The sequence below is a fragment of the Rhodofomes roseus genome (genome assembly GCF_022264815.1).
Source record: "Rhodofomes roseus strain CIRM-BRFM 1785 chromosome Unknown C8Q71scaffold_22, whole genome shotgun sequence".
In the NCBI taxonomy this organism is placed as follows: Eukaryota; Fungi; Basidiomycota; class Agaricomycetes; order Polyporales; family Fomitopsidaceae; genus Rhodofomes; species Rhodofomes roseus.
In genome coordinates this window covers 418,779-434,231 of record NW_025952978.1, presented here as the reverse complement: position 1 = coordinate 434,231, position 15,453 = coordinate 418,779, and the positions used below count along the sequence as shown (strand labels likewise).

Genomic DNA, 15,453 nt, shown 5'->3' with positions numbered 1-15,453 from the left:
CCGAGTCCACACGACCAGCTCATCCTCCTCCCCAGACTCTACTGCCCATCCTTTCCTTTAATCCACGTATATCTCAATCAGCTCAGCTTATTTCAGACATGGCGATGAAGGCGGTGTGTATGATGTTGAATTTCGTGGTGTGCTCGGTTGACCCATGCATGTAGATCGTGAAATGTACGCAATTATGACCTGTCATACAGCCCTGACACGCCCTGAACATTGTCGAGTATCCAGCTGTGATCTCCGGCGACTCTCTTGTGTTGCGCGGAAACCCGGGGCCTCAGGGGCAACTTCCCAAGGAACGGTATGTAACGTCAAGCGCTCTACCGAGCTACGCGAACTAACGTGCATCTTAGCGTCCTCCACCTTGCAGACATCGCAGCCCCGAGACTTGGCACGCAGAGCAGGGAGGATGAGGTGTGCCAGACCAATCATGCTGCCGATCTATGCGTAACCTCTACGTCTAGCCATGGGCCTTCGAATCCCGCGAGTTCCTGCGCGGCTTTGCAGTAGGCAAGCCAGTCACCTTCACTGTCTCACACTCGCTCCCGCCCAACGAGGATGTCCCGCGCGACATTGGCGCTGCACAGATTGGCGACGTGGACCTAGCATCTGAGCTTCTCCGCAACGGTTGGGCGAAGCTCAAGGACATGAAGCGGGAGCCCACGGACGATGACCTCAAGAAGCGCGACCTTGAGAGCGAGGCAAAGGCTTCCGGGAAGGGCATTTGGAACCCGCACGGACAGAAGGCGCGGACGGTGCACTATATGATGCCAACGGACTCGCAGGGGTTCATCTCCGAGTGGAAAGGCCAGCCCCTGGAGGGTACGTGCGAGCGGTCGTTGCTGCTCGAACTCTGGCTGACGGTATGCACAGCAATTGTCGAACAGGTTAAGGACGGCTCAACAGTCCGTGTCCGCCTGCTCATGCCCGAGGGTGATCACCAATTCGCCAATATCGCCATGGCTGGCGTGCGCTGTGCACGTGTCGCGAGCAAGCCGGGTGAGACATCCGAGCCTTGGGGCGAACAGGTAAGATGCCTTCTTCTCAATGCTCAGTATCGGGTCCATCAGTTCATGTTGACGAAGTGTCTTGTGTGTTAGGCCAAATTCTTCACCGAGACACGTTTGCTTCAGAGGCCTGTCCGCGTCGTGCTTCTGTCGCTACCGAATGCTACGGCAACGCCATTCCAGTCCAGCGCAAACACGGCACCTCCTCCTGCAACGATCTTCATTGGAACCAGTATGTCCCGCCTTGTCGCATCACTCAATACATCACTGATCGGCCGTTTTCCCTCAGTCTTGCATCCTGCCGGTAACATCGCAGAGCTCCTTGTTGCATCTTGTTTAGCGCGGGTTGTCGACTGGCATGCAGGTATGCTCGCCAGCAGCGGAGGGATGGAGCGGCTGCGTGCAGCGGAGCGGACTGCGAAGGAGAAGCGGCAGTACATGTACGCAAACGCCCCTGCACCATCAGCCAAGACGAACGGCACCACGGTCAGCGGTAGCTCTCGGGCGTTCGACGCTACTGTCGTGCGGGTATGGAGCGGTGACCAGATATCTGTCACGGATAAGGATACTGGCAAGGAGCGCCGTTTGCAGCTCAGCTCGACGAGGGCTCCGAGGTAGGTCATTCTGCGCAAAGGACAGAGCATTTGGACTCAAGCGCTCGTTTTGTAGGACGTCAGATCCCAAGCAAGCGTACTGGGCCCATGAGGCACGCGAGTTTCTGCGCAAGCGTCTGATCGGCAAGCATGTCAAGGTGCAGGTCGACTTCATCCGTCCCAAAGAGGGTGAGTTCGAGGAGCGCGAATGCGCTACTGTTTGCTACGGCAACCAGAACTCGTGAGTAGTCTCCACATAGAAGTAGCCGTCTGTCTCAATGCTTTGCAGGAACATCGCCGAGCAGCTCATTGAGAAGGGCCTGGCGACTACCTTGCGCCATAAGCGTGATGATGAGGACCGATCGCCCGACTATGACAAACTCATGGCCGCTGAGCAAGCGTAAGCAGACGCATATATGCTTCTTCTGTGCAAGCTCACACTGCGTTTGCAGTGCTGCCGCAGAGTCAAGAGGGATTCACTCCGGCAAAGACTACCCCCCTCTGAAACAACCTCTGAACATCTCTGAGGTTCGTTCTTGAACCCGCACATAGCGAGTATAGCTGACCGCAATCCACATCAGTCCCACGGTCGTGCCGCTCCCTTCCTTAACAGCTTCAAGCGATTAGGCAGGATCCCAGCAGTAGTCGAATACGTTGCAGCTGGCTCGCGTTATAAGTTCGTAGCACATGACACACTTAGCATCGATCGCTCTGCCATCTGACACGCTCTTTCAGGATCTTCTTGCCTAAAGACAATCAGGTCCTGACGCTTGTCCTCAGCGGTAAGATAAATCCTCTTTGTGCGCCGACTCAATGTTCATCATCACTCTGCATAGGCATCCGCGCACCTCGCACAGCGCGCAACTCCTCAGAGAAGAGCGAGCCATATGGTCCCGAGGCCTCGGAGTTCGCGACGCGGCGATACATGCAGCGTGACGTGGACATCGAGGTCCATGACGTCGACAAGTCAGGCGGTTTCATCGGTGCATTATATATCAACAAGACGGAGAACGCTGCCATCACGCTTGTTCGCGAGGGTCTTGCGACGGTGCATTCTTATTCTGCAGATGGTTTGGCTTGGGCACGTCAGCTGTACGATGTGGAGGTGAGCCATACGCTTCTTGTTCCACGGCCATATCATTTATATGCAACCAACTTCACAGGAAGAGGCCAAGCGCGAGAAGCGTAATGTACGAGCGTCGCTCTTATGTTGGTTTGATCGTCGAGACTGACGACGACCCTAGGTCTGGAAAGAGTACGATGAAGAGGCAGAGCAGGCGCAAGCCGTAACACAGGACACCAACGGCGATGCGCTGAAACCCGAGTACATCGATGTCATCGTCAGTGATGTCCGGGCCAACAACAACTTCGCATTCTCAATTCAGATCCTTAATACAGAAGGTACCTCCATTCCTGCTATCCTGAATGATCATTCACTCACCCAATTGCTAGGCATTGCCTCACTGGAGAAGCTTATGCACGACTTCTCGCTACATCACCAAGGGACTGCGCCTGTGACAGGCTTCATTCCGAAGGGCGGCGACCTGGTGTCAGCGAAATTCTCTGACGGGTCATGGTACCGTGCCAAGGTCCGACGTGCCTCGCCAGTGAAGAGGGAAGCAGAGGTAACGTTCATCGACTACGGAAACCAAGATACGGTCAGTTTCGCGAACATCCGGCCCTTGGATCCTAAGTTCCGCTCCTTGCCTGGTCAAGCACATGACGCACGACTGAGGTACCATTCTTTGCATTTCAGTCTTCTACAGCTTGTTGACCACGTTTTACAGCTTCATCAAGCTTGTCGGGCCCGAAAGCGAGTACCATGCCGAGGCTGTCGACCGGTTCCGCCAGCTCTGCGAGGGTCGCAAGCTGATCGCGAACGTCGATCACCGGGAAAGCCAACTTCTGCACTTGCGCCTCTTCGACCCCAACGATTCCGCAGCTCAAAGCGATCCTAGTGTATCCATCAACGCTGACCTGCTTCGCGAGGGTCTTGCTACCATTGATCGCAAGGACTGCAGATACCTCTCTGCGTACCCCAGTGTGGTCAAAGGACTGCAGCAGGCCGTCGCCACAGCAAAGCGGAGTCGGGCGGGCATGTTCGAGTTCGGCGACGTGGAGGAGGATGACTGAACTCATGCATTCGACGCATGGGGCTTACAAAAATACGGTCGGCTTGTATAGGCAATACGCACGACCGCTGTTGATAATACACTCCCAGCTCACTAGGTTGCAGAACATCGTCACTTAGCGCGAGGTGAGCTCTCGTCAGTTGGTCAAGGTCGAGACTTGCGAGTGCTGCTGAGAATGTAAGCTACAGCACCAGCGGACGGTCTTTCGTGAGCGTACCACAAATTGATTGGTTCACAGGAATCCCCTATGGCGTCAGAATCTGGTTCACGAAGTTGCGCAGTCAAGATCCCACAAGCGTTCACCGGTTCGTCGGACTCCACTCCGGAGATCATACCAAAAGCCTCCAGTACTGTTTCGTGCCTACCGTGGATAGCGAAGGTTTAGGTGAACAGACTACCTGAGCTTGCAGGTATACATAGGCTGGCACTGCAACAGTGTCGAGAGCCTTCATCCGGGCCGGTATGCGCAAATTGACTGCGGAGTTACGTGTTGGCATTCGGTATAAGTTACCCCGCGTGTCTCACACACGGCGCTACATTATATGCGCATGCGGCATCGAATCGATGCTGCACCGAGTTTTGCATGGTCTTTCAGCCACCACAGTGAAGGAGATCCCATCACCATAACCGTTTGTCATGACTGTTTGTCATGATTTTTTTCGGTATCACTGCTAAGTACTCATTTCGCCCGTGTATCTAATCTGTTACAGGAGATATAGTCGTCCGTCTTAATCGTCCGCCGATGTCATGGGAATATGAGATTACAATGGTGTCGGACTTGCCGATGGGGCAGTGATAAAAGGTGAGAACATGCTTGACACGCTACCCTCAGGTACCCATCTCCCTGACCGAAGCAATGAGCAACGCCGTCAACATAACCGAACACCTCCATCACGATGTCTACCCCGCTGTACGTCTTATGGCCATTTCGCATATGCTCATGTTGACCGACAGCTATAGATTGATCCCCGAGGAGCATTGAAGGATTCGTGCCAGGGGAAGTCGGTGCTTGTCACTGGCGCAGGCCGTGGGATAGGCAAGGTACGTTCATTACTCTGTCGGGTAGATAGGCATTGCAGATCACTTAATGGACGGTTAGGCAACTGCAATCGCATTCGCACTCGCGGGTGCTTCGAATATCGTCCTCACCGCACGTTCGCAATCTGAGCTCGAGTCTGCTCGCAACGACATACTCTCCGAGTCGCAACTCGGATCAAAGCCCAAGATTCTCATTCAAGTGACAGATGTCACCTCGGAAGAGTCTGTCAAAGCGCTCTTTGACATGCTCGAGAGAGAGAGCGTTCAGGTTGATGTGCTCATCAATAATGCCGGCAAGTCCCGTCGACTCGCCAGAGGCTCGGTTGTTGCTCATTGACATGAATAGGCTACCTGGAAAAGACCGTCCCAATACATGTCACTGATACCGCAGAATGGTGGAAGACATGGGAAGTCAATGTTAAGGGAACGTTCCTGCCTACACACTATCTCCTCAAGACTGTCTTCTCATCGAATGCCACGGCACCGACGCCCATAACCATCATCTGTACATCGTATGTATCCTGCCTTGTCGCTTATGCTGCTTATCATGTAACCTACATGAAACATAGGTCAATCGGAGGTTTGACAACGCGTCCTGGGTTCAGCGGGTACCAGCCCACGAAAACCGCTATCAACCGCTTCGCAGAGTTTGTGCATACAGAGTACGGAGACAAAGGTGTGCGCGCATTCTCGTACCATCCAGGTAAGTCCTGTGTATTCGCCGATGTCCTTGTCTTCCTCCCCGGACCACTCATGACGTCCATCCAGGCGGAGTATTGACCAAGTTGGCCGAGTATGGCATGCCCCCCGAGTTGGTTCGCACTGCCCTCATAGATAAACCCGAGCTGGCTGGCGGGTTCTGCGTTTTCCTCACCGCTCCAGGGAGATACGCGGATACAGATGTATTCAGAGGGAAGTACGTGAAGCACCCTCCATGTGAAGGTTAACGAGAGCCGCTCATGCTGTTCCTCTGATTTTCTCTAGGTATGTCTCGTGCAATTGGGATGTGGAGGACATGGTCAAGAAGGGAAAGGAAATCGCAGGGACAGAGGACGAGGCGAGATGGCTGTTAATGAAGCTAGTCACCTAAGCGCAGAGCCCCTTGTGCAACATAACGAATGGACAATTGTGTTAGTAGAAGGTGACATATCAGCGCTCCTGGACGCCAAAGCTCAAGGCAAAATACGCAGTGTCGGCATGTCAAACTAGTGAGCTGTGACGATTTCGTGTCATGATATCGCACTCTGGACAGTTCACTGCGTGTTCCGTTAAGCAACGTCAAGCACCTCGAAGAGATTACAGCGGCAGGATATGAGGCTCCGACGGTCAATCAGCTTGAGGTGAGCGCGATTCAAACCATATACCACAAATCAGATGCACCTGTCGTAGCTGCACCCGTTCTGCTAGCAAAGGCCCATCGTGGAGTACTGCAGGGCCCATCCAATCGTGATTCAGGCGTACTGCCCCATCGTCCGAGGGAAAATGGACCAAGAACTGGCGGAGAAGGTAAGATTTGTCCACTATATTCTCAAAATCTCGGTACCAGCCGTGACAAAGTGTCATAAGGACCCAACCCAAGTCCTTCTGCGGTGGTCTCTACAACACGGGTGAGCGTGAAGTGGGGCCTCATGGGCCGCAATGTGATTGCTGATGCTCCTCTAGTTTCGTCCCGCTGCCTAAGTCGTCCCGGCCTACTCGCATCAGGTCCAACGCGGCTCTCTACGACTTCTCCTTGACAGAGGAAGATATGGCGAAGTTGGACGAGCTTGATCACGGCAAAGCAGGCGCTTTAAGCTGGAACCCAGTGGATGTCGACTGAGAGTACTACCTTGCGAGTGATATACACCCAGGGAAATACTTAGCTGTGAATCGAGAGTAATCATGGACTATAGCGAGGTCATGCGAAAACTCTGAGCAAGACTCAGTGCGGTCTTGCAACGGCCTCGAACTTCACACAAATGAAGCAAGTCAGGAAGCAAAAAGGAGAAAGGCAGCGGACGTTGCGGCTGCCGGTTGACCTCGGTTGACGCGACGCGTCAAGGCACGTGCTAATGACGCGCTTACGCGTGCGTGCCCGCTAATCTCAGGCTACGCGTCAGACGCCCTGGGCCCGCAACAGCGGAGACAGCCAGAGACTCAGAGGTCTTCTCCATCTGGTCCTCGACGCCCAACACCCACGATGGCGACGAACGGCGAGCGGGACCCCCTCCTCGGCCCTCCTGGCGAGCCAAACTTTGCTCGCGACACCGACCTCAGCGAGCATGCAGCCAAACGTGCCGTCGAACGTCGCGCGGCCGTCATACGAGCGGTGACCCACGGAGTGCTCACCGTTGCATTCGTCGCTGCCCTACTATCTATGTTCTTCTTGTGGGACAAGGTTGGACGATTTGCGGGTGCACTCCCGAAGGATCCGGAGAAGGCTGCACACAGATTGCTCGAGTCAGCCCCTGTAATCGTACGTCTATCAATTCCGTCAGGCGAGGCAGCCGTTGAATATTATGCGACGGTGGTCAGGATGGCCATATAGGTGAGCTGGCTCTATTGATGCTACTACACGGGCTTCTGAGAGCTTGCTATTCTAGACCTCCCCGAGTTCGCTCGGTCGGTCTATGGCAATAACATTACCGCCTTCGACCTCAACACACCGACACCCGGGCACGTCGACATCCCTCGCCTCAAGAAGGGCCAGGTTGGAGGTTTCTTTTGGTGAGTAACCCTCTTCTCTTCATTGTAAGTATGTATTCACTTTGGCGCAGGTCGGTGTTCGTTAACTGTCCCGCACATGCTGGTCTGGACGATGGTCCAGACTTCCTGAAAGCCACTTGGCGTGTCCGGTAAGCATATGGACTGTTTCTTTTCCAGTCTGTCAGATAGACTGACATGCCATCTTCAGAGACACGCTCGAGCAGATCGATGTAGCTAAACTGCTCATCAACCGATACCCTGAGGTGAGGTCATATGCTGGTTCCCGTATCAGACCTGACCATCCGCCCGCCCGCCCGCCCAGACGTTCCAACTTGCTACGACTTCCGATGAAGTGAAGTCTGCCATTGCAGACGGAAAGATTGCCAGCTTGCTTGGCGTAGAAGGGTAAACCGTTATTTCTCTTCTGTACACTGCGACCGTCTCAACGGGCCCCCATTCAGCGCCCACCAATTGGGCAACTCACTTGCCGTCTTGCGGCAATACCACGAACTCGGCGTGCGCTACGTCACGCTGACGCACATGTGCAACAACGCGTTCGCGGATTCTGGGGGATACCTCACGCCAATCGAAACGAAGTGGGGCGGGCTCAGCCCGCTCGGATACAAGCTGATCGAAGAGATGAACCGCCTCGGCGTCATCGTTGACCTGAGCCACACGTCGGACGAAACCGCCCGGCAGGCCCTGAAGCACACGAAAGTGAGCCTTTGCTTCTCGCACATGGCACCGGGATGGTCGTATTGAGTGAGATGCATCCAGGCACCTGTTATCTGGTCACACTCATCTGCGCGCTCTGTGCACAATGTCGCGCGCAATGTACCCGACGACATCCTGGAGTTGGTTGGCACGACTGATGGCAAGGTCGACGGTGTCATTATGGTCCGTGGCAACTTCCTCTTGTTGACTGAAGGGATGAGGCTCAGGTTTCTCACAGGTAAACTTCGCCCCGCAATTCGTTGCGGACGAAGGCAAGGCGAACGTGCAAGTTGTTGCCGACCACGTCGATCACATCGCGAACATCACTGGCAAAGCTCAGTTCGTAGACACCTACCAGCACCTTCGAATCGCATCAGTCTGACCACGTCTTTAGCGTCGGCCTCGGCAGTGACTACGATGGCATCGAGAGCACACCTGAGGGACTCGAGGACGTCTCCAAGTACCCTGCCCTCGTATGAGTCGATCTTTATCCGCATCCTTCAACCGCTAATACCTTGTATGTCCAGGTCGCAGAGCTGTATTCGCGTGGCTGGAACAGATTCGAGCTCGCGGGCCTCACAGGCCGAAACCTCTTGCGCGTCATAGCGGGTGTTGAGCGCGTCGCAGCGAACCTCCAGGCACACGGCGTGCCGCCTGCGCTTGATATCTACGACAAGCGGACGGACTTGCCGAAGTATGAGCTATGAACTATGAACGTGATCGATGGTGGAGGTATCTAGCCCATAGGTGTGGACGTTACGTGACCCCTGCCGACAGCCGTTATGGCCTTTTTGAGGACCTGTATGACTAGTATCTCAGCTCTACTCTGTCCACAAGTCAGATCTTTCGCCTTTCGTCCCCACAACTCAGCAGTTGACAGTTTGCTTGCGTATCTCGTGACAAGTGTACGACGTCAGCGAATCGGGTGTTACTGGTCATTGCATGGACTTGAAGTAATGTGAGACGAAACTCGCTGTATACAACAGGTATGGAAGCTTCATGTGTGCTATGATGTATTAAGTACATGTCTCCACTTCTCGGGACCCTTTTTTCCATAAGACATGATTGACTTATGGAACAGACTTATACTATACTCACGATTGCCGTGAGTGCACTGAGGTCAGTAGCTACGGTTCATGATACGCCCGCAAGGCGTATGATTGGAATGTCTTGGCGCTCGAGAGGACATGCCACCGTATAAAGGAAGCGCCTAGGACCCACATGCGCAAATAGACACAAACTGTTAGCCGAACGCGAGGCGAGCTTTCTGACCGACAAAGCTACTACAAAGGATTAGTTGGCGTCACGATTCACGATGGCGCTATCTAAGGAGCGCGTCTTCGACTCTTACCAGTCCCACAGGTACCCGTCCTCCCTCACATCCTGATTTGCCTCCACCGTACCAAGTTGTCTCCGCGATGAAACGAACCTGGACGGAACAGAGCATCCGCGAATGGATTCAACGGCGTGACGAATATCGAGAGAGATGGCGCTTCCCCTCATTGGCTGCTTTGCGAGACTCTGACGACCCGCAGGATCAGAGAGATTACAAGTCGGCTCTGTCCCTGGAACGATCGACGTTGCTTGTACGAATGCATCGTTACTATACTCGAAATCTGGCATGGTCGGTAAGGATGGATGGACGCCACATATGGGACTATCGTCTGAGTGCTCGACTTACAGCTCGAGAAGCATCCCATTGCCGCGTACCCGGCGCCATTCTCGGGTGATCTCTTCCTTCCATTGAGTTATAGACAATTCCATGGGGTGCGCAAGGTGCGCACAGTTCATTCTGATACTTTTATGTCTATACAGACAAAATGCCATGACCCTCAGATAAAGATAAAGAAGGACGATGACTTGAATTACGTTTTGTATGGTTTCTACGACGAAAGAGTGCCTGCAACGTATCCTGGACCCAATTATGTGTCATCGGATGGCATCATCAGGCGACGGTATGTGGCTCTTCACAGTGTATCTCACGATGCTGACACGGCCTACCTGTTTATTAGCCACGAGTATCTTGGACCCAAGCCGTTTGTTGCGGAGTATCGCTTCAACGAAGACCGACGGGAGATATTCATTGAGTGGTGGGATGATTATTTGCAGGTCAAGTGGATGAATGACACGACATGGTCCATCGAGGTCTACTGGGAGGACTGCGTGCAAGGATGGGTCTCCAAGTTGCGTGGCGACTACAGCCGCAACCTCGATCTGTACGAGTACGCCGGAGTAGACCCATCGTAATAGCGATTAACGCGCCACCATACGGTGATCAATACGGTCAGACGTAACGTGAAGGAACAACAGGGTAGCCTCCCACGACATATAAGTGGCTGGCGCGCTGAAAGGTGGCATGGCGCGATGTTCGACTTATATAAGCGCTCACTGCCAAATTCAGAGCTGCCAGTGGCAGAACTTTGTGGCGCCGTGGCTTCGCGGCCTTGGCCGGGCCGCCGTGGCAAGTTGGCCACAGTCGCGCATCACGTGGGATTTGCGTGATCGTATGTAGCAGGTCGAACCAGTCGCGCGCAGCCTGGGTCGCGTCCTTCCTTCGACAATCTTGCTCGCTCACTTCGTCACCAATACCAATACTCCACCAATGCCACCCAGGAGATCGCAGCGACTAGCGGCCTCTAAGGTCTCTACAAAAACCGCGACACGGACTAGTACACGCGGCGAGCATGTTCCACAACGATCGCAGCCTGCCGCCGTGCGGCAGCGTAAGCCTAAGCCTCGCCCAAAGGACAGGTTTACTGACATGCCTATGGATATTATACATGAGGTGAGGATATTCTCATTGAACAAGCTGTGTCACTATTGCTGAACAGCTGAACTTGTTGGCCGTGCTGCCAATTCATAGATTCTGTTGTACCTTCCGCCACAAGAGCTACTTATGCTCGCGCGAGTGTCCAAGTCGTTCCATAATTACCTTTACAAGAAGAGCTCTGTCACATATTGGCAAAGGGTCTTGAAGCAAATTGAAGGAGCCCCGCCTCGCCCGAAGGAGCTGATCGAGCCTGCATGGGTGGCCCTAATTGCCTCTCCGCTCTGCACCGTATGTCATACCTAGTCTGACGCTGTCGTCTCTGACCAACTTTGTCTTCGACATTTGTACAGTCGTGCGGGAAGATGAATGCGGCGCAAGTTTACTGGGCATTCCTCATGCGAATTTGTGAATCCTGCAAACCTAAACTGTGAGTTTAGCTGAATATCAGCGTTGTTGGTTTCTACATTGACGTTCATCGACTGAACTTTGACAGTCTGATAGATCAGTTCACCCTTCTCGATTCCGAGCGAATCGGCGCTATCCCAAGAACCATTCTTAACTTGGTAAGCGCTTCGTGGCCGCAATGTGCAAGTTCCACAGGTTCTCACCAAGTTTTGCAGGGACGCGTTACTCGGTTTGGCCGAGCCTACTGCCTCCGGTCCGAAGCAAAGGAGGCCATCCGCAACTGGCTCCAACTATCGAAGTCCGAAGATGAAGAAGCGTTGAACAAGTATATTGATGATGAGGCTGAGCGCATTAAGGGCTTATCAGAGGTAAGTTGTATGAGGCAACCCCTCTTGTAGTCTTCCGTACAACTGAGCTCTCTGCTGTGTAGTTCCAATACTCGTGCATTGCCTGGCTTGAGAGCGAGGAAGCCAAGCGCAAAGACTACCGGGTTCAATTGGAGAAGGAACGATTCGAAGCGTGCGTCAGGTTCGAGATCACATATCTAGTACGTCGCTGATTGAGATCGGCTCAGTATCGCCGTAAGGCTGCAAGAACTCGGCTGGGAGCCGGAGCTCCAGATGCTTGTGCAAAACAGGAACCCGATCCTGTCTCGTCACGCACTCGTTCAGGGAGTTGAGCCTCTCACAGATCATGGTACGTGCATGTTCGTCTCAGACTTTTCCGTGTATCCGCGAATTGATGTCTCTGTTTAGCTTGGCGGAGTATGCGAGACGAACTGGTGAAGCTTATGCAGGACCTCCGGGAAAAGCGTCTCGCCCGCGAACGGAAGCAGCGTATGGAGGGACGCTGGTCGTCTTACATGAGTGCTGCCCCTTACCTCCTCAAACAGCAGCTGGAGGCGCAACCAGAACTTCGGTCGTATGGCTTCAACCTGGCGGATCTCGCGCTCACGCCAGAGGTCCGCGAGCTCATTCATGCTGATGCGGACGTGTACGTCGGCAGCCAGGGTTTCATGGCGCTCCAACCGCATATGGACGCTATTGTGGAGGGGTGGAAGTCGCGTGTGTGCGAGGAGCTGCGCAAGCAAATGCGAGCATCACCCAAGACGCGGTCGGGCAAGGCGCAGCCCCGGAAGGGCCCCGAACCCAACGTAGAGCTCGCGACGACGATGTTCAGCTGTGGCGGTTGCACCCTACCTTGCCTATTCTTCCCGAACGTCCTAGCACACTCGTGCCAGCGCCCCTCGAACGCTCCCGCCCAACAAGACGCATACGGAGAGTTTGTGCACGCGAAGAATGATACCAAGTTGCGCACTACGTTGAATCTGCCTGCAATCGGGTACGCTCTCTCAATCCAGCTGCGGAAGCTCGAGCTATCGAAGCAGGCGTACCAAATCGTGCAATTTTGTGATAAGGACCCGGAGACGACGACGGCGAAGGAGATGGACGAGCTCGATGTCAGGCTCGTGCAGGGCAAAGCTATCATGAATTGGCGCGCAGCCGTGAGTTCATCTGATCCCTTGCCGTGTGGACGCTCCTGATGAGTGCAATAGATCATAGAACAGATCCAACACAAGCACCAAATGGCGACCTGGCGAAGGGCAGATGCAGATGAACTTGCCGGAGCAAAGAAAGCCGAGCGGAAGTTTGTGGAGACGCGAGGTGGCTGGACTTGCCACAAATGCCCAACGCCATCCAGTTTCGGAGGGTTCCAATGGCTGTTTATAGCGCGGCATCTCGAGAAGGCGTGAGTTCTCCTGTTGTTTTCTACGGTCGATTTACTCAGCTACGATTGAACAGGCATGACATCAAGGAGCCGAGCGTAGAGAATGGGGACATGAGTGTGGCATTGAATCCAGGGGACGTGTACGCGGCTGGTATCTACAAGATGACGCTACCTGGATATGAGATGCTGCACTTGTCGAAGAAAGGTAGCTGGAGCACGCAGAGGGCGGAAACGTACAATCATATCATATAGCCATTGTATATTATACACGCTTGAGATACATAGAACCTTCGTCACAATCCTGAGCGGGGGCGACTGGCTTGACTCGGACGCGTCGCGACGCGTGGTGTGACGCAGGCACGTGGGCGCGACATGGGAGCGTGGTTCGCGTGACGTCAAGGCGGGGTCGGGGGCTGTCGGGGGTGTCGTCATCGCGAAGAGAGTCTGCTCAAAAGGCGAGGCGCGTCCCGCCCTCGTGTTTCTCACCGTCCCCGTCCATCCTCAGATCACGACTTGTATCTTATTCCTTCACGACCACCATCATGTCCACCGCCATCCTCCGCTCTCAAGCTGCTCGCTCTGTCGCCGCGTCTGCGCGTGCGGCGCCCGTTGTTGCGCGTGCAGCATACCCCGTAAGTCGCGTGAGACAAGCAGGAAGTTGGACGGATAGGCTCATGACGATCGTCGCAGCATGCCCGTGCATACTCGGTCACTCCTGACCCAACTCACCCGACCGACTCGCCGAAGCCGTCAGACATTCCCGAACCCGAGAAGGATAACCTGACGAGCCAGTTCTGGATCCTCACCGGTGTAACTGCGGCGTCTATCGCAGGATGGTACTACTTCAACGGGGACGACCTCCACCGGAAGCGTCAGAAGGACACAGCGGAGGCAGCGCAGAAGGCGAAGGAGCTAAATGACGCAGGGAAGCGTACCGCGCAGGATGTCGTCAAGGAGGGCGAGAAGGGGTACTACGATCTCAAGGTGCGCCATACCTCCTGAGATCGTGATTGCGCTTTGCCAACTTGATGTGTACGATGTAGGCCGCAGGCAAGGAGAAGCTCCACAGTGCGGAGGCGACCGCAGACGGCTACGCGGCTGACACGCGCAACACGGTCACGAAGCAGTACGGTGTGGCGAAGGCGTCTGCGGCAGATGCATACAACGCCACCGCGGCGAAGGTGGGCGACGCTGAGGCTGCCGCCAAGGCGACGTACGCTGATGCGAAGCAGAAGGCCAACGAGACGAAGCAGAGTTGGGGCCAGTGGTTCGGGAGCTGGGTTGGTTATGGCAAGAGCAAGGCGCAGGAGGCAGAGTCGAAGAGTGCTACTGATGTAGCGGCGGGGGCGGCGAAGGTGCAGAGGGAAGCTGAGAAGCGTGAGTAAGCTGTTGGTTGGTGCCCTCGCATGTGGACTTTCCGAGTCGATGTTTCACCCCGGATGTAAAAACCGCTATCTTGTGTACTCTAATGTCAATTTTCCACCTGTGAACGCTGGGACCGTGATCCTCGCATGTTCTGGCTGCGGCGTTCCGTGCAGTACATGTCTCGGACACCCCCGCTATACAGATGTTAGACGTTGCCTCATGGCATCCTAGTCTCATGCTATGTACCACCAATGTTTTCGATGTGTAAGGACCATGTGTTGAACTTACCACATTTCCTTTCTCTGCCAGGTGTTCCTCGAGAGGACTCGGTACCGGTGATTCCCGGGCCGGATCCCCTGACAGGTCCGCTCGATTGGGAAACTGTCGTGGTTCGTCACCGCCACCGCCACCACCCTTTCGCTGCTACCACCACCACCGCCACGATTCGCACTTTCGGCTGATTTGTCGCTTGATCATCAATCGTAACCGGTATCGATGCCCAGTATGAGCTTGTGTCTCTCGAGGTAGGCTTCAGACTGAGTCGTGTCTGCGCCGACTCTGCGGAACCGGGCCCCTTTAGAAGATTTATCTCAGAAACGGAGGTGTAACCCCTCCGTCTCAGGAACATCGCTGACATGTCTCTAGATGTCCTCTAAGGGGCGCATCCTGGCGCATCAGTGTCTTCCCCGTACCTGCTGTGCAGATAGCGATTTGACAGTTGCGAGTCGGCTGTCGCCCCTGTGGGTCAACCTCCAGGGAGATGTTCGGTTCGTTCATGTGCGAGGTACGCGAGTGCGCACCATGTGGATGGCTGCCCGTGTCTACCTTGTCGCGGTACGTGATTTGCTCCGAATCTCATCTGCTGCGGTGCGAGCTCTGGAGGCCTCGGCATCCGCGTTGGAGTCCTGGAGGCGGGATGCTCTGATGCTGTCTTCAAAGTGAATGCCATCAATATGTGAAGTGGTCAATTAAACGGGACCAAGCCAATGGAAGGTACTAGCGCCATTACCCGC

At 54.6% G+C, this 15,453-nt stretch overlaps 7 protein-coding genes across 7 annotated transcripts; all 7 read left to right on the top strand.

Moving 5' to 3' along the window:
• Positions 1 to 98: 98 nt before the first annotated feature.
• C8Q71DRAFT_880278 (transcription factor) lies at positions 99 to 3,903 on the top strand (the record flags this gene model as incomplete). Its single annotated transcript, XM_047928471.1, has 18 exons — positions 99 to 113; positions 165 to 174; positions 235 to 304; positions 357 to 417; positions 468 to 825; positions 877 to 1,031; positions 1,104 to 1,242; positions 1,300 to 1,624; positions 1,680 to 1,844; positions 1,893 to 2,003; positions 2,056 to 2,131; positions 2,185 to 2,279; positions 2,339 to 2,385; positions 2,440 to 2,708; positions 2,767 to 2,793; positions 2,848 to 3,004; positions 3,056 to 3,338; positions 3,391 to 3,903. 18 exons carry the CDS (start codon positions 99 to 101, stop codon positions 3,734 to 3,736), a joined length of 2,709 nt encoding a protein of 902 aa, XP_047775314.1. The 3' UTR covers positions 3,737 to 3,903.
• A 451-nt stretch (positions 3,904 to 4,354) lies between these two features.
• C8Q71DRAFT_778327 (putative oxidoreductase) lies at positions 4,355 to 5,970 on the top strand. Its single transcript, XM_047924770.1, has 9 exons — positions 4,355 to 4,377; positions 4,446 to 4,537; positions 4,590 to 4,645; positions 4,696 to 4,776; positions 4,835 to 5,066; positions 5,120 to 5,285; positions 5,343 to 5,476; positions 5,542 to 5,689; positions 5,758 to 5,970. The coding sequence occupies exons 3-9, from the start codon at positions 4,592 to 4,594 to the stop codon at positions 5,861 to 5,863; spliced, it is 921 nt and encodes a 306-aa protein (XP_047775313.1). The 5' UTR covers positions 4,355 to 4,377; positions 4,446 to 4,537; positions 4,590 to 4,591; the 3' UTR covers positions 5,864 to 5,970.
• Positions 5,971 to 6,255: 285 nt separating this feature from the next.
• On the top strand, positions 6,256 to 6,791 carry C8Q71DRAFT_910273 (NADP-dependent oxidoreductase domain-containing protein; the record flags this gene model as incomplete). The annotated part of the gene is made up of 3 exons (XM_047929082.1): positions 6,256 to 6,279; positions 6,340 to 6,380; positions 6,436 to 6,791. 3 exons carry the CDS (start codon positions 6,256 to 6,258, stop codon positions 6,590 to 6,592), a joined length of 222 nt encoding a protein of 73 aa, XP_047775312.1. The 3' UTR covers positions 6,593 to 6,791.
• A 94-nt stretch (positions 6,792 to 6,885) lies between these two features.
• Positions 6,886 to 9,258, top strand: C8Q71DRAFT_778324 (membrane dipeptidase-domain-containing protein). Its single transcript, XM_047924769.1, has 11 exons — positions 6,886 to 7,228; positions 7,288 to 7,300; positions 7,356 to 7,479; positions 7,530 to 7,607; positions 7,667 to 7,721; positions 7,781 to 7,863; positions 7,920 to 8,175; positions 8,236 to 8,355; positions 8,411 to 8,511; positions 8,567 to 8,645; positions 8,700 to 9,258. The coding sequence occupies exons 1-11, from the start codon at positions 6,953 to 6,955 to the stop codon at positions 8,877 to 8,879; spliced, it is 1,365 nt and encodes a 454-aa protein (XP_047775311.1). The 5' UTR covers positions 6,886 to 6,952; the 3' UTR covers positions 8,880 to 9,258.
• Positions 9,259 to 9,457: 199 nt separating this feature from the next.
• Positions 9,458 to 10,509, top strand: C8Q71DRAFT_840698 (uncharacterized protein). The gene is made up of 4 exons (XM_047926523.1): positions 9,458 to 9,800; positions 9,856 to 9,948; positions 10,009 to 10,127; positions 10,185 to 10,509. The coding sequence occupies exons 1-4, from the start codon at positions 9,591 to 9,593 to the stop codon at positions 10,417 to 10,419; spliced, it is 657 nt and encodes a 218-aa protein (XP_047775310.1). The 5' UTR covers positions 9,458 to 9,590; the 3' UTR covers positions 10,420 to 10,509.
• Positions 10,510 to 10,933: 424 nt separating this feature from the next.
• C8Q71DRAFT_861184 (uncharacterized protein) lies at positions 10,934 to 13,327 on the top strand (the record flags this gene model as incomplete). Its single annotated transcript, XM_047927871.1, has 10 exons — positions 10,934 to 10,957; positions 11,036 to 11,230; positions 11,293 to 11,369; positions 11,436 to 11,505; positions 11,563 to 11,715; positions 11,778 to 11,866; positions 11,922 to 12,043; positions 12,103 to 12,851; positions 12,903 to 13,096; positions 13,150 to 13,327. The coding sequence occupies 10 exons, from the start codon at positions 10,934 to 10,936 to the stop codon at positions 13,325 to 13,327; spliced, it is 1,851 nt and encodes a 616-aa protein (XP_047775309.1).
• Positions 13,328 to 13,489: 162 nt separating this feature from the next.
• On the top strand, positions 13,490 to 14,741 carry C8Q71DRAFT_910269 (uncharacterized protein). Its single transcript, XM_047929081.1, has 3 exons — positions 13,490 to 13,707; positions 13,766 to 14,059; positions 14,119 to 14,741. The coding sequence occupies exons 1-3, from the start codon at positions 13,618 to 13,620 to the stop codon at positions 14,458 to 14,460; spliced, it is 726 nt and encodes a 241-aa protein (XP_047775308.1). The 5' UTR covers positions 13,490 to 13,617; the 3' UTR covers positions 14,461 to 14,741.
• Positions 14,742 to 15,453: the final 712 nt, after the last annotated feature.

What these genes read in the sequence shown, in the direction of transcription:
- C8Q71DRAFT_840698 (XM_047926523.1), top strand. Translation starts at nt 9,591, where the DNA reads ATGAAACGAACCTGGACGGAACAGAGCATCCGCGAATGGATTCAACGG. An exon ending in AATTCCATGGGGTGCGCAAG is followed by an intron (nt 9,949 to 10,008) that starts GTGCGCACAGTT and finishes CATGACCCTCAG; the next exon opens with ATAAAGATAAAGAAGGACGA. An exon ending in GATGGCATCATCAGGCGACG is followed by an intron (nt 10,128 to 10,184) that starts GTATGTGGCTCT and finishes CCTGTTTATTAG; the next exon opens with CCACGAGTATCTTGGACCCA.
- C8Q71DRAFT_778327 (XM_047924770.1), top strand. Translation starts at nt 4,592, where the DNA reads ATGAGCAACGCCGTCAACATAACCGAACACCTCCATCACGATGTCTAC. An exon ending in CAGGCCGTGGGATAGGCAAG is followed by an intron (nt 4,777 to 4,834) that starts GTACGTTCATTA and finishes ATGGACGGTTAG; the next exon opens with GCAACTGCAATCGCATTCGC. An exon ending in ACAGATGTATTCAGAGGGAA is followed by an intron (nt 5,690 to 5,757) that starts GTACGTGAAGCA and finishes GATTTTCTCTAG; the next exon opens with GTATGTCTCGTGCAATTGGG.
- C8Q71DRAFT_910269 (XM_047929081.1), top strand. Translation starts at nt 13,618, where the DNA reads ATGTCCACCGCCATCCTCCGCTCTCAAGCTGCTCGCTCTGTCGCCGCG. An exon ending in TTGCGCGTGCAGCATACCCC is followed by an intron (nt 13,708 to 13,765) that starts GTAAGTCGCGTG and finishes CGATCGTCGCAG; the next exon opens with CATGCCCGTGCATACTCGGT. An exon ending in AGGGGTACTACGATCTCAAG is followed by an intron (nt 14,060 to 14,118) that starts GTGCGCCATACC and finishes TGTACGATGTAG; the next exon opens with GCCGCAGGCAAGGAGAAGCT.
- C8Q71DRAFT_778324 (XM_047924769.1), top strand. Translation starts at nt 6,953, where the DNA reads ATGGCGACGAACGGCGAGCGGGACCCCCTCCTCGGCCCTCCTGGCGAG. An exon ending in CAGGTTGGAGGTTTCTTTTG is followed by an intron (nt 7,480 to 7,529) that starts GTGAGTAACCCT and finishes ACTTTGGCGCAG; the next exon opens with GTCGGTGTTCGTTAACTGTC. An exon ending in AGCTTGCTTGGCGTAGAAGG is followed by an intron (nt 7,864 to 7,919) that starts GTAAACCGTTAT and finishes GCCCCCATTCAG; the next exon opens with CGCCCACCAATTGGGCAACT.